This window comes from Crassostrea angulata, chromosome 5 (genome assembly GCF_025612915.1).
Source record: "Crassostrea angulata isolate pt1a10 chromosome 5, ASM2561291v2, whole genome shotgun sequence".
Lineage (NCBI taxonomy): Eukaryota > Metazoa > Mollusca > Bivalvia > Ostreida > Ostreidae > Magallana > Magallana angulata.
This window is the reverse complement of record NC_069115.1, coordinates 56962659-56975503: the sequence shown is the minus strand read 5'-3', so window position 1 is coordinate 56975503 and position 12845 is coordinate 56962659. Positions and strand designations below refer to the sequence as shown.

Sequence of the window (12845 nt, the reverse complement as noted above, 5' to 3'; positions counted from 1 at the left end):
GCGTTCGATTCTCTCTAGCCGTCTGACTGACATTTTCAAAAGAAAGACCATTTTTAAAATACTTCGTTTTGAGCTCTCTCTCTAAAAAATCACACTTTGCTGATAACTCTTCTATCTGTCTATCAATAGTATTTACTCTAACTTCGTTGGACTTATCTGAACTTTCATTAGGGACACCATTCCCGGTCTGAATATGTGCTGGGGAATAATTTCTCTCACGCAAAAATTCTCTATCATCTCTAAACATAACTGCATGATGAAAAAATGCAGCGTAAAAAATCAAGTACAAAAATAATCTACTAAATATTTCAACTCACGAACAGCATGCATGAATTCTCAAACCCACAAATCCATTATAAAGAGCGACAGCTAAAGTAACCAAAAAACACAATACAATAGAAACTGACAACAAAAGAATTCAGCCAAGTCCGAATCACTGAATAGGGCTCTCAAAGTGAGTAGCACGTGCCACTGACCATTGTAGTACAAACCCTATCCTGGTCACGGTTCACCAAATAATGTAGCAGGTCAATGCCGTATAGGTTTTTATCAGTACTTCGCGTTGTGTTTATTTTTGTTTTGAGACTGAGTTTGACCTCTACATTAAGAATTAAACTTTACTAAATTATAAATAAGGAATGAAAACGACTTTACTCTTACTATAGATAAACCAGATATAATAAACCAAACTCAAAGTAAATGAAAACCAAGATTAACAACCCTTTATAAATTTATTATAACAAAATAAGAACACAAGGCAATAGCATATACTTAAAATCCCCCAACCTAAAACCTAACTTTAACAGGGACCTTAAATAGACAGACGAGACGGGTCGGGACTCAGGAGAAAAGTAGCTAGTGAAACCAGCCGTCTCCCTCCCTCTCTCTCTCTCAGCTTCAGGAGAAAAGTAGCTAGCGAAACCAGCCGTCTCCTTCGTCAAATAAGGACTTACATGGGTTTATATATGGGACAGAACAATAGACAACTGTCATTAACGTTATTGGTTACGTATAAAGTGGGCGTTACCAAAGTAATAGAATAAATCACACCGGGATCGGAATACTAATAATAATAAATAGAAACAAAATCCCGATCTACCACACATGTATCAAAACAACAACAATCACATTGAAAAAAAAAACCCAAACAGTCTTACTTTAATGACTTAATTAAACTACAAAACTTGATACAGTTATTTTAGCATGATTTTGAAGTCAATATAAAACATTTTTTTCCCAAATGTTATATTTTACTCTCTTTTATTTAAAAAAAATCCGTTCAATGGGTAACAATGCGGCGTAGACAATCGCCGTTATTGACGATGTGGTGATGTGGTTCTTGTTCTGTGCACCTGACTCCATGAAACATGATATGAGATTGTCTTAGTATTCCGAATTCTTTTAAAGGGGGGGGGGGGGGGGGGGGGTATTTAACAATCGGGTTCGTAATTCAACATAATTATTACACTCCAAGATGGAAACTAGGAACATCACTGGGAACATTAGTCTGATCATCAGAGTTGAGAAATGAATACATGAAGTTTATGAGCATTAGATATGAAAAAACGTCATCATTGGGTAAACATTTGGTTGCTTACAATCTGCATAAGGTATTTTTTAAGCGTTGCATTAGTACTGCACAGCAACAAAGGTCATTCTTATCTGCTGAGGTAAAGAACCGCACCTGTTAAACGCTCACCATCTATACATCATTGTGCCAAATATTCATCTCTTTTCGGGATGGATTTTTTATACACTGATTTTAGGTGGGAAGTGCCTATGGTAATTACAGGAAAGAGCTATATAATATGTAATGAAATTATAAGTTCTTAAGAGATAGATAACAAGAAAGTCAAATTAGATGGATTAAAAATGAAGAACCAAATAATAACTATTAATTGAGGATTAGAATCTGCATTTTATAGCAAACATGCACCTACAGTATTTTGGAAAATCAACACAATACATTCTCACATGCCTTTAAAAGATTAATATCAGATGAAAACATGAAATGTTTGTACAGTTCTTGATCCAATCAATTACTATGAGACAGAGTTTAATGTTATGTGCAAATTAAGGTGAAATAACAAAAGAAAATAATTTATTATGAGAAATCATGAGAAAAATATCTGTGATATATGGGAACATTTATCCTATGTGAAAAATCATGGGATATATCCCATTTTCTTTATTTTGTGGGATATTTTGTCCTATATGGGAGAATTAATCCCACCTTTTAACAATTATGGGATTTTTTCTCCCACATGGGACAATTTATCCCACAGTACATTTTCTCCCATGGGATTTTGGTGGGGTTTGAGATGGGATGACAAATCCCACCAAAATCCCATGGGATTTTGATATTTGAGAGACAATTATAAGAAAACTAGAGCAATGTGTACATTCATGCTGACATGATAGGATCAAAGTAAAATGTCCCACTAAGATATATAAACAAAAGTAAGCTATGTCCAACGGAAATGGTAGCGAAAAGCCCGGACCTTGTCATGTCCGGACTTAAATGTCGCACTGTTCATTATATCTACATTTTATAAAAAAAGAATACAGAAAATGTAAAAAAAAAAAAACAATCTGTACAAGAGATTCTGTCATTTAGATATTTTGTTGATAATATATAGAAGTAAACGTCAATAAATCATTTATAATAAGAGCACGATCAGGATGCGAGTAGTTGAAAGAGGATTTGGCAATGACCAGTAAAACTTTAATGCTCATACGTGTGTGTGATGCGACTCTCTCTCTCTCTCTCTCTCTCTCTCTCTCTCTCTCTCTCTCTCTCTCTTCTACACTTCCATTTGTCTGAGATATAGAATAATCAACCTTTTCTATAGAGTGACTGGCCATAATTTTTATTTGAATCGAATAAAATCAATTAAATTAATCACTAGCAAGTCAAACAGGGATGATTAATGTCTTTTCATCAATATTCACAATAAGTTGGTCTTCTTTACGATTCAGATATACTTTGATTGTGGAATTATATTATCTCAATCGTTCAACTCTTGCATGAAAATAGTTATTTCTTACCGTTCTCAAAGTTTTCCGGATTTAAATCTTCGAATAATTGAACATGGTCAACAATTACATATAGATAATGAAACACAGTTTTAACAATAGAGAAATAAAGAATAGTAAATATAAATAGTTACTTCAGTTAACGGATTAGTTAGATAAACTAAGAGTCAAGTAAGAGTGTCCGGATCAAAGTCACTCAACGCCAGTGCCAGGGGAAAAGGTGTGTGTTATGTCCAAGGGGAACATTTCACATTGTGCTAATATATTCAGTTAGTGAAACTAATTACGGATGTTGAGTTTTTTTTTTGTTTTTTTTTTTATCAATCGCTGAACATTTTTCTTAATAACTACAATAATAACAACAATCAACAACAAATAAACATGTACTGTTAAAATTTCTGGTAACATTTATTTTTTATCTAAGTCATTCTTTAGCTTTTGGAGCGAGGCCAGACGAATGTCTCGCCATTTTCGTCTTTCGTTGAGTTGATCGAGCGGGATTCTTGAGGTTAGTTCATTTTGTATCTTGTCAAGGGTTGGTCCCTCCATCTTCCGAGGGGCTCCGAATGTACACTGTACTCTGTAAATCATCTCTCTGTACTTATCCCCATAATTGTACATCCCTGCAAAAGCAATTACCCATAACCATAGAGATAACTTGAAAAAAAAACAACTGATCCAGAAAATAATTTACCGTTTGTTCTAACCGTACTCAATTGCCCCACGTGGACGTTCAGATAAATTAATGTTAAAACCAAACGATATTTTGAAATTTACTATCAGGGCTCGAACGGTTACGAGCGTAGAAAACCTAATTAATTTAAATATTTGTTACTAACTGTCCATGGAATTATGTTGGTCGTTAAAGACCGTCTGGACTTCTATGAACTTCAACAACGCGACATAGACAGTGCACAGTCAATAGCAAACCTAGTAGTTGTTAACATGAAGTTTTGTCGACGACTAATATTTTTATTAATAAGTCGAAGAAAGAAATATAATGAAAAAGACAAAACAGCCGCCATATTGTCGTCTATAATTTGCTACTCACTGCCTAAAAAAATATGGACGAAGATAACGTGATACGTTTAATCCAATGACGTTGCGTCATTTTAGTCCGAGGCAAAACAGTGAAAAATGTCCAATAAAAATACTGACCATCGGCATTGAGATAGGCCGTTTCCAAGGGTCCCATGAAGGCGTACCTCCTCCCCAGTCCCTCCGACATGACCTTGTCTATGTCCTCCACGCTCATCACCCCTTCCTGCAATCAGTACAGATGGTGTGCGAGACAAAGATTAAAGTCACTGAGCTAGTATATCATAATGTTAAGCAGTTTATATGTAGAAAACATATCAGAACTTTATTATTAATCAGTTTTGAGATTTAAGATAAAATGCGTTGCAAAATAAGAATGGCTATTTATGGACATATGTCAAAGAATTATAAATTTTTAACATATATTTTATTTTATTTGATTGATAATATGGATTCCATTTCCCACCCGTGCTTACCTCGTACAGCCTCCAGCACTCGCCGATGATGGAGTATTGAATACGGTTAAGGACGAAGCCGTCAATCTCCTTCTTCACGATGACGGGCACCTGCCCCGTCTCCGCCAACAGCTGCTTTGTCGTCACCACCACATCCGGGTCCGTCCAGGGGGCGGGAATCACCTCCACCAGGGGCGCATAGAATGGCGGGTTAGTCTGCAACGCAAGACAGTGTGTTTTTCATGCACAACTTTTGTGTTACTGTTAAAGATTTATTCTTAGATAACCGATACGAGTCAAAACTGTTAAGTCACAAATGAACAGTTTTTGACGGACCTTGAGGGTGATTCCTTACCGGGTGACACACGATGAACCTGTTCTTGTGCTTGAGATTCTGGGAGATCAGAGAAGGAATCAGAGCGCTGGCTGAGCTGGCGATGATGACACCGTCTTTACAGAGACCGTCTATCTTTCCGTGGACGCCTCGCTTCAGATCTAGGTCCTCGTACACGCATTCCTTTATAAGAGAGCGAGACAAACTAGTTAAATTCCCTACATAAAGCTCAGGTTTATTATGATACGATGTCATATGGAGCTAATTAAAGGTAATCTGTTGACTCTATTTCGGAGTGCATGGTTGCTTTTGGTCATTTCAATGAAATGTGGCTGAATGCGTAAGCACTCTTTGTAGTTTTGTTTCTTTTTTATACCAAACAGTATCTATCTATTAAATATAAAGATGAATGGGCCTATCGGGAACTATTGGCAGTTACAGGATCTGGATCGTGACTTTATGGATACCAAAGTGTGCGTTGTCGAGTTTGTAACGTAATGAAATCGCTCAGTGCGATTATAAACATTCATTCAGTTGAGGAATCAACATACATATGTACAATACATGTAAATCATCAATTCCATTAGTAGCGTGATCTTTCTAATTATTTTTTAAAAGTCTTCGACAAAGAAGTGGAAATACTTTTAAAAAGCTTTACTATGCAGAATTTCTTTTGTGAGCAGGTTCTCGAAACATATAGAATGCTATTTTGATATGTTGAAGTTACATTAGTTGTCGTCCGTAAGATTCGTGATTCCGCTGATACTTCAACATTACATGTGGTTATTTAACAAAATGGTTACATTACATTACATGATGATTACATGACTACATTACATGATGGTAATTTAACAAAAATGTTACATGCTGATACTTCAATATTTCATGATGGTACTTGAACATATTCTGATACAGTTAAAGTGATAAAGTATCATCATATTATGAAGATTATCTACATAAGGCAGTTAAGGCGTTCCACACATTTACCTTTCACTCCCGTATTCTACTACCGGGAAATCTACCAGCTACAGAAATCAATCAACGCCCGCTAAGAGTACTTAATTTTAGTTCGTTTGATTTTCTTATCGTTTGGTCCAAAAAAGGAAATAAATCCTATTCGTGCAGGTTCAGACTATGAAATGGGCTTAAACAAATAAACTGCTTTTGCGAGTCATGCCTTTTTTCTTGCATTATTGGGAGCTACAGCAAACAAATATTGGAATTAAATTATTGGTCAATGGAATTTTGCAAGGTGAAGATATTTAGAATGACCCTTGGATAAAAATAAAATATACAATAAATAGTCAGATACTTAGTAGTAATTATCAATTATAATCAATATAATTATATACTTGTATAAAGAAAGCGTCCTTGACACACTCGGCAAGGTCGTTTGTTCCGGTGATAAGTGACCTTTGCTCTTTGACCGTCAGTTTTCCGCGAAGTAATCCGTTTTTAGCCAGATGTTCTAGCTGCTCATCGATGGTAGATAATGCATGCTGGACTTGTTCCGGTTTTATATCGTAGATTCGAACTCTGTAACCGGAAGCTGCGTAGATCATAGCAAAACTATGACCTATAAGTCCGCTGTAATGGAAAATTCGGTCTTATCAATCAACAAGTCGTCTCCACATAGGCGTCGGAACCGAGGGCTGGGGGGGGGGGGGGGCTTAGCCGTCGCAAAGTTATACATAACTATAACCAAAGACCTTTTATCAGTCTAGCCCCCCCCCCCCCCCCCCCCTTTGCTTAGGACGCTACTGCTCCATTGAATATGATATATCATGTTGCGTTCGAGAAGAATTTTAACTACTTGAAGCATTTTAGTGCGTCATGACGTAACATTTCATACATATGATCACAAAATTTAACTTTATCGCTATCGGTTAAAATGTTGACAAAGTGTAAAATCTTAATATAGAAAATAAAAGTTTTTTCAAAAAAACGTTAAACGCCTTCGACTTTAACTCGATATTTGTAATCTGCAGTGTCCAAAAAATTGTTAAGTGCTTTGGTCGCAGTGTGAGTATATATGTTTTTTGACCACTAACCTTCCTACGATCCCCACTTGTTGTTCCGAGTTTTTGGCCGCCATTTCTGCTGACTGTGCTTATCTCTGGATTAGTTTTCTGGACAGTATGTGGCACTACAGTATATAGAATATGGCAGGTCACCAGTTCAATAGTAGAACTGTCCATATGCACACAGCAGATTCAGTCGCACTTCTTTTACAAGTCGTTAAAATTTAAAAATATACCACGATAGATATGATAACAATTAAAAGTATCTAAATTCTAATCCAAACAAAAAATGTAAGGGAAAAACTGTACAAACTGTTAACCTAAAACTTCTATCATTTTGACACAAGCGTTTAATTGTTTCTCTTATAAAAGTTCATTGCAGAAGCAAGTGCCTGTGCATTTGGATACACAATTGAATACATACCTTATTTTGTGATAAATGTATGAAGGTGAATGTTACTAACTCATTAAAGTGCACGATCAGGAAGGAGTGTATTAGTTTATATGATAACATAGATTAAAAGCCGAGAGGTGATTTAGCAATGACCAAGAAAAGTTTTGTTCCGACTCTGCATGTAGTATGACTCTCTCTACCCCCCCCCCCCCCCCAAAAAAAAACCACTCAGACCCCGTTTCCTGGTAAATATTTTTGCGCATGATCAATGACTATCGACTAATCGACCATTGCTTTGACAAAACTACTTCAAATAAAAAACATGTCAAATAAAGGTGATCAAATGTATTTACATATTTTCAAAAAATGGTTGGTCTTATTTACAACTCAGCCCTTGGTATATGTTTACTGTGTTATGACTATTAGTACATACGAATATTGTCTTACCGTTTTCCGGTATAAAATATTAGAATGAGGATTTGGTTTTTTATGTTAGAAAAGTCATAAAAACGTTTTACAGCATAAGGACTTTCGGATAGGCATGCAAGCTTTAAAAATATTGATTTGTCAATAAAAATGCAGAATGGATTATGATTTTAAGCGACAAAAAGCTACCGAAAGACAAAAAGTATATGAATTATTTGACTTTGAGGGATGTAAAGTTGGAAGAGGCACATACAGACATGTATACAAGACTAAAAGAAAGGATTGGTGCCAGTTAAAAACATTTTGTTTGCAATGTTTCAATTAATCATTTCAGCATTTTGAACATGTTAAAAAGTTATATTACTAGTATTAGGCATCTAAAGTGCTACATTTGTCTTTTATAAGAAGATTTGTCTGTTTTCAATCTGACAATAAATGAATTTTTCAATAATATTTGTTTTTGTTAAATTGCGTTTCGTAAATGTTTAGATATGGCCGGTGTAACGAAGAATATTGACCCGGGTTGAAAATTGACCCGGGAGTCATTTTTCAACGTTGAATATTGACCCGGGGGGTCATTTTTCAACGTTGAAAATTGAGACCAAAATCGTGAAATTTATACCCGGGGTCATTTTTTAACGGTATGAGAAAGATTTTTCTAAACTCTGATGACCTCGACCCGTTGAAAATTGATCCTGTTGAGAATTGACCCAATCCTCAGAGTTTTGATCTGAACTGGAACTTACTCTACACGGTTTAAATGTACAATCATGCACATATTTGAAAGTTTCAGTTTTAAAATGTACATACTGTCCGATACATATGCGGACGTGGCTAATTCCTTCTAGGCTGATATGTCCAATTAATCAAAAAGTTTTTAGATTGAAAATATATCCATTTATTATTACAATACTATGTAAATAAAGCTAAGAAGATGACCGTTTGCTTCGGAATGGAGCAGGCGAGTAGGGCTAGAATACTTTTTGACATAGATGACATGGTTTTCATTCCCTCATGTGACAGAATTTAAAGTTAAACTTGTCACAATCTCTGATAAATATATCTAACAAACATATTGCCCGTTATCGTCACTTTTAAGGCAATTCAACAGAGCTCTATTCGACAGGCACCTGACGTTGTATATTTTTCTAATAATTGAAAATATATAACCTCTATACTGCTTTATTGGGTAAAGGGTATATATATTTATATCAAGACAAAAGGATATAATGTCAGATACCTATGCTTAATTTGAAGAAGTCAGAATATTTCACTGACAAAATAATAAATGAATGATTGTCATATTTTTATCCTTTTTCATATATACTGGGTTTTTTTATACGTATATATACAGCATATACATATTTACACATGTTTTTAATTTTTTACGGCTTAAAAATAATTTTTCATAAACTTGTCTGATTAACTTTATTGAAGCACCATCCAATTTTCTGCATATACAGTCATAGTTCTTCTTAAAAATGCGATTTATTTCTATCATTTTGAGTTTTCAATTCTATTATTTACCTGAAAATTATAAACACAGGCAACTGACGTAATATATTTTCTCAAAATTAAAAACATAGGATGGTTGATCTAATTATATTAATGGTATATATACATGAAAAGGTATGCGAAAAGTATACAACTGATAGATATGTTGTTTGGAGCAGCTGTATCAAGGAAAAACCCGAATTGCATAAACATGTACAAATTGAAGCAACCAGGACAGTGACAGGGATCAGAGTTAATTCTTCTAAAATAATTTTATATAGTGAGCTTAATTTGGAAACCTTGCAATCTCGAAGGGATAACCATAAACTAATTATATTCTACAAGAATATAAATAGTTTAGCACCCCAAGATATGTTAGATTAAATTCAATCATATTTTCTTACTGAACATGCATATAATCAATTAGCTTTTTTACTATCTACCACCATATACTTAATACAATACATTTGCTCCGTATACATGTAAATTATGGAATCTTCATGCAGAAAAGAAAATTTCATCAACTTTATCTTTCTTTTCAGTCAAAACTTAAAAAACAAAATATACCAAGAGCTTACAAACCTTTCAGTTAAGACAATAGGAAATATTATTTTACGTCAATTACGGAATATAGCTAGTAAAGCTTACTTATTTAAGGATTTTTTTATCTGATGTGAGTCGATGTTTATATTGTGGATCTGAATCTGAAGGAAATGTGAATTTTCCCCTGAATATCCAAGATACACTCAACAAAGAGACGAACTTTTTAAACAACTTATTGACATTAGTGTACCATTTTATATGAACTATATACTTAATGGTAGTTCTGATTTTTCATATAGATAAAATTGTAAAATTGTTTCCCATGTTTATACTTATATTAGATCTCCAAAGCATTTTTTGATTCTCTTAAGGTACACTGTATAAACCTATTTAAGTATTTTATCTGTATATTTACTAAATATACAGTTCCCTTTTATTTACTGCTCTTTTCAAATGGGCTGGATCATGAAAATCTCATTCTTATGTTTGTATCTCTGCAGGTATAAATGAAGGTGATATGTTTTAGGTGTGAGTGAACATGTCTACCAACAATATGTCTTACAATCATATATGATAAATATTCAGATAATTATTTAATATTCAAGTACCTCATGTCTTATATACACATTATATACACATTTAACACGTTTTTAAATTAATAATGTAGGTGGCTGTGATAGGAAGGTCGATCATCTACTCCAACGCTGCTGTATGATCTTCTACTACTTATTTCTATTCAAAAAATGCAGTTTACCAATTTATCGACGAAAACAATTACTGTTAGTAAATGTATGATAAATTTTTGTGATCAAAGCAATTTAAAAACTTTAAAGCAAAATTCTATTGTCATCCTGTACAAAAATTAGGTTGCTTACTTGCTACAGATTCCATGAAGCATAATTGTTAATGCCTAGAAAAATTAGCGATTTGATGATATTTAGTTACATCAGAAGTTAGTCTAACGGAACAAATAAAACACCAAAAATCGGCTTTCAAGATATAGTTACTACAGCATTGTTCATGAAAGAGTACAATCATGTTAGCATATCATCATTTTGTAAACTGTTATTGGCTGGATGGGTGTGAATACAAAATTTAGATAGTCACAGTTTTAACAAACTGAATGGGTGCAAACACAAAAATCTCAATATGACATACTGTAATTTTTTTTATTTACACCCACTCAGAAAATTTACAATGAACAATATCAAAGTTTCAATTTACTGGGTGAACGTAAAACCAAAATTAAATAATATGACGTATTGTAATTTTTTTAAAATTATTTACATTTGTACACTTCTCCAGGAAATTTAAAAAAAGGGTTTTACTGAATTGAATATTTTAACGTGTAACCAAGTATACTAATATTATTAAAAAACATATATTTCTATAAAAATATATAGATATCACACAAAACACCAATTATACGCGAGAAGTTTATTATGAATAAAATTACATGTATATATTTAAAGGGATACTATGTAAATTCAAAAAATAATTATTTAAGTCTCATTTTAATCCCTCCTCCCCCCCCCCCCCCCCCCCACCGTTTTAACATATGAATATGTAAATCTAAAGAATACATATATACAAACTGATTTTAATTAAATAAACTCAAGTTATAATATTGATTCGTTAATTTGTGCTTCTGTGCTGTTGAATTTTGAACCGGTTTCATGATCAAAATTCCACGATGCGGGTCAATTTTCAACGGATTAGGGTCTTTATTCAACACCTTTGGTCTCAATATTCAACGTGGAAAAATGACCCCCGGGTCAATTTTCAACCCGGGTCAAAATTCTTCGTTACACCGGCAGAAATAAGACTTGACTTTTACCCTTCATTTGTAACTGTTAGTCTGTAACGCCCACTTACGGGATTTGTCATTGGACACATGTAGGCTATGTAACAGATTTATTGCAACTGTAGATGAAAGATATATGGCTCTGAAACATACACAAACATATAAAAACATACACATCACAAGACAATACAAACACATACCGGTATACCAAGTGCAATAACTCCGTTTCATAATTCAATCATATATACTATATTAATGAAATGGAAAATAGATAAAAAAAAAAATCCAACCAATTGTTCAGATTTCACCATTATTATCAAAAATGATCAATATGTAAATTTATCACATATATGCATAATTATGACTTTTATTTATAAATGTAAAAAAAATATATTATAGACACAGTTTAGACAATTTGGACACCGCATACATTTATATGATTGTCACACGAAACAGATCTTACCAGGCATGTGGTATCAGAACCTTAGTAACATGCAAGTGACATCATACATGTACTACACTGTAAATTACTGTAGGGTTGTAGGAATGACTCTACAAAACTAAATAATTAATTAATAACTGATAAAATAATTACTCTAATAAATAGCATTTTTATAAACACTCTTACGTTGGGTCTTAGTCCAAGTCTGTATAGAATCAAATATATGACAGACTGATCTCAACAGTAGTCAGTGGAGAAATCAAAACTAACTCTACGGTCTACCTTCAAAGACTTTACATGTATGGAAACCCATAGGTGACTTTACCAAACAAATAACTTGAATAAAACTGTAAATATGGAAACACATGACAGCAATAATCAATTCATTCAAACAACCATTGATCAAAATCACTTGCAACCTCTGCTATCACATAACCAGTAATAAGGCACTGTTTTCAGGTGACAAAAGTATGACAACACTGGGGGTGGGGGGGGGGGGTCTCTCCGCTAGATGGCTTAATTTTATCAGGTAACAATGGTTATACATATTTTCTTGATGACAAAGGGTAACAGGTGTGACAGACCTTTTTAGAAGGGGGTCTTATTCACTTGGTTATGATGGCTACAACTATATTCCCTTGGTGACTAAAGGTAACAGAGGTGACAAGCCTTTTCCTGTTTACCAGCGGGTTTTATTTTGTTTGGTTACATGTACAATGGTTACAGTGTATTTTCTTGATGACAAAAGGTAACAATGGTGACAGCCATTTTCATGATATACAGCTAGGGGACTTTTTTTAATTTGGTTACATCGGTAACATTGGTTACAATGGTTACCATTAACCTAAACCCTAATCA

General features: G+C 33.8%; 1 protein-coding gene across 3 annotated transcripts; it reads right to left on the bottom strand.

The window, feature by feature from the left end:
• Positions 1 to 3420: 3420 nt before the first annotated feature.
• On the bottom strand, positions 3421 to 12249 carry LOC128185658 (lambda-crystallin-like). Of its 3 annotated transcripts, none has more exons than XM_052855279.1 (7): positions 12174 to 12249; positions 6915 to 7009; positions 6216 to 6450; positions 4885 to 5046; positions 4551 to 4745; positions 4195 to 4300; positions 3421 to 3659 (listed from the first exon to the last, which is right to left on the bottom strand). In XM_052855279.1, exons 2-7 carry the CDS (start codon positions 6956 to 6958, stop codon positions 3445 to 3447), a joined length of 957 nt encoding a protein of 318 aa, XP_052711239.1. In that variant the 5' UTR covers positions 6959 to 7009; positions 12174 to 12249; the 3' UTR covers positions 3421 to 3444. The 3 variants fall into 3 exon arrangements, with proteins under 3 accessions (XP_052711239.1, XP_052711238.1, XP_052711237.1); XM_052855278.1 differs by lacking the exon at positions 12174 to 12249 and adding an exon at positions 7309 to 7431; XM_052855277.1 differs by lacking the exon at positions 12174 to 12249 and having other exon boundaries at positions 6915 to 7189.
• Between the last annotated feature and the right edge of the window lie 596 nt (positions 12250 to 12845).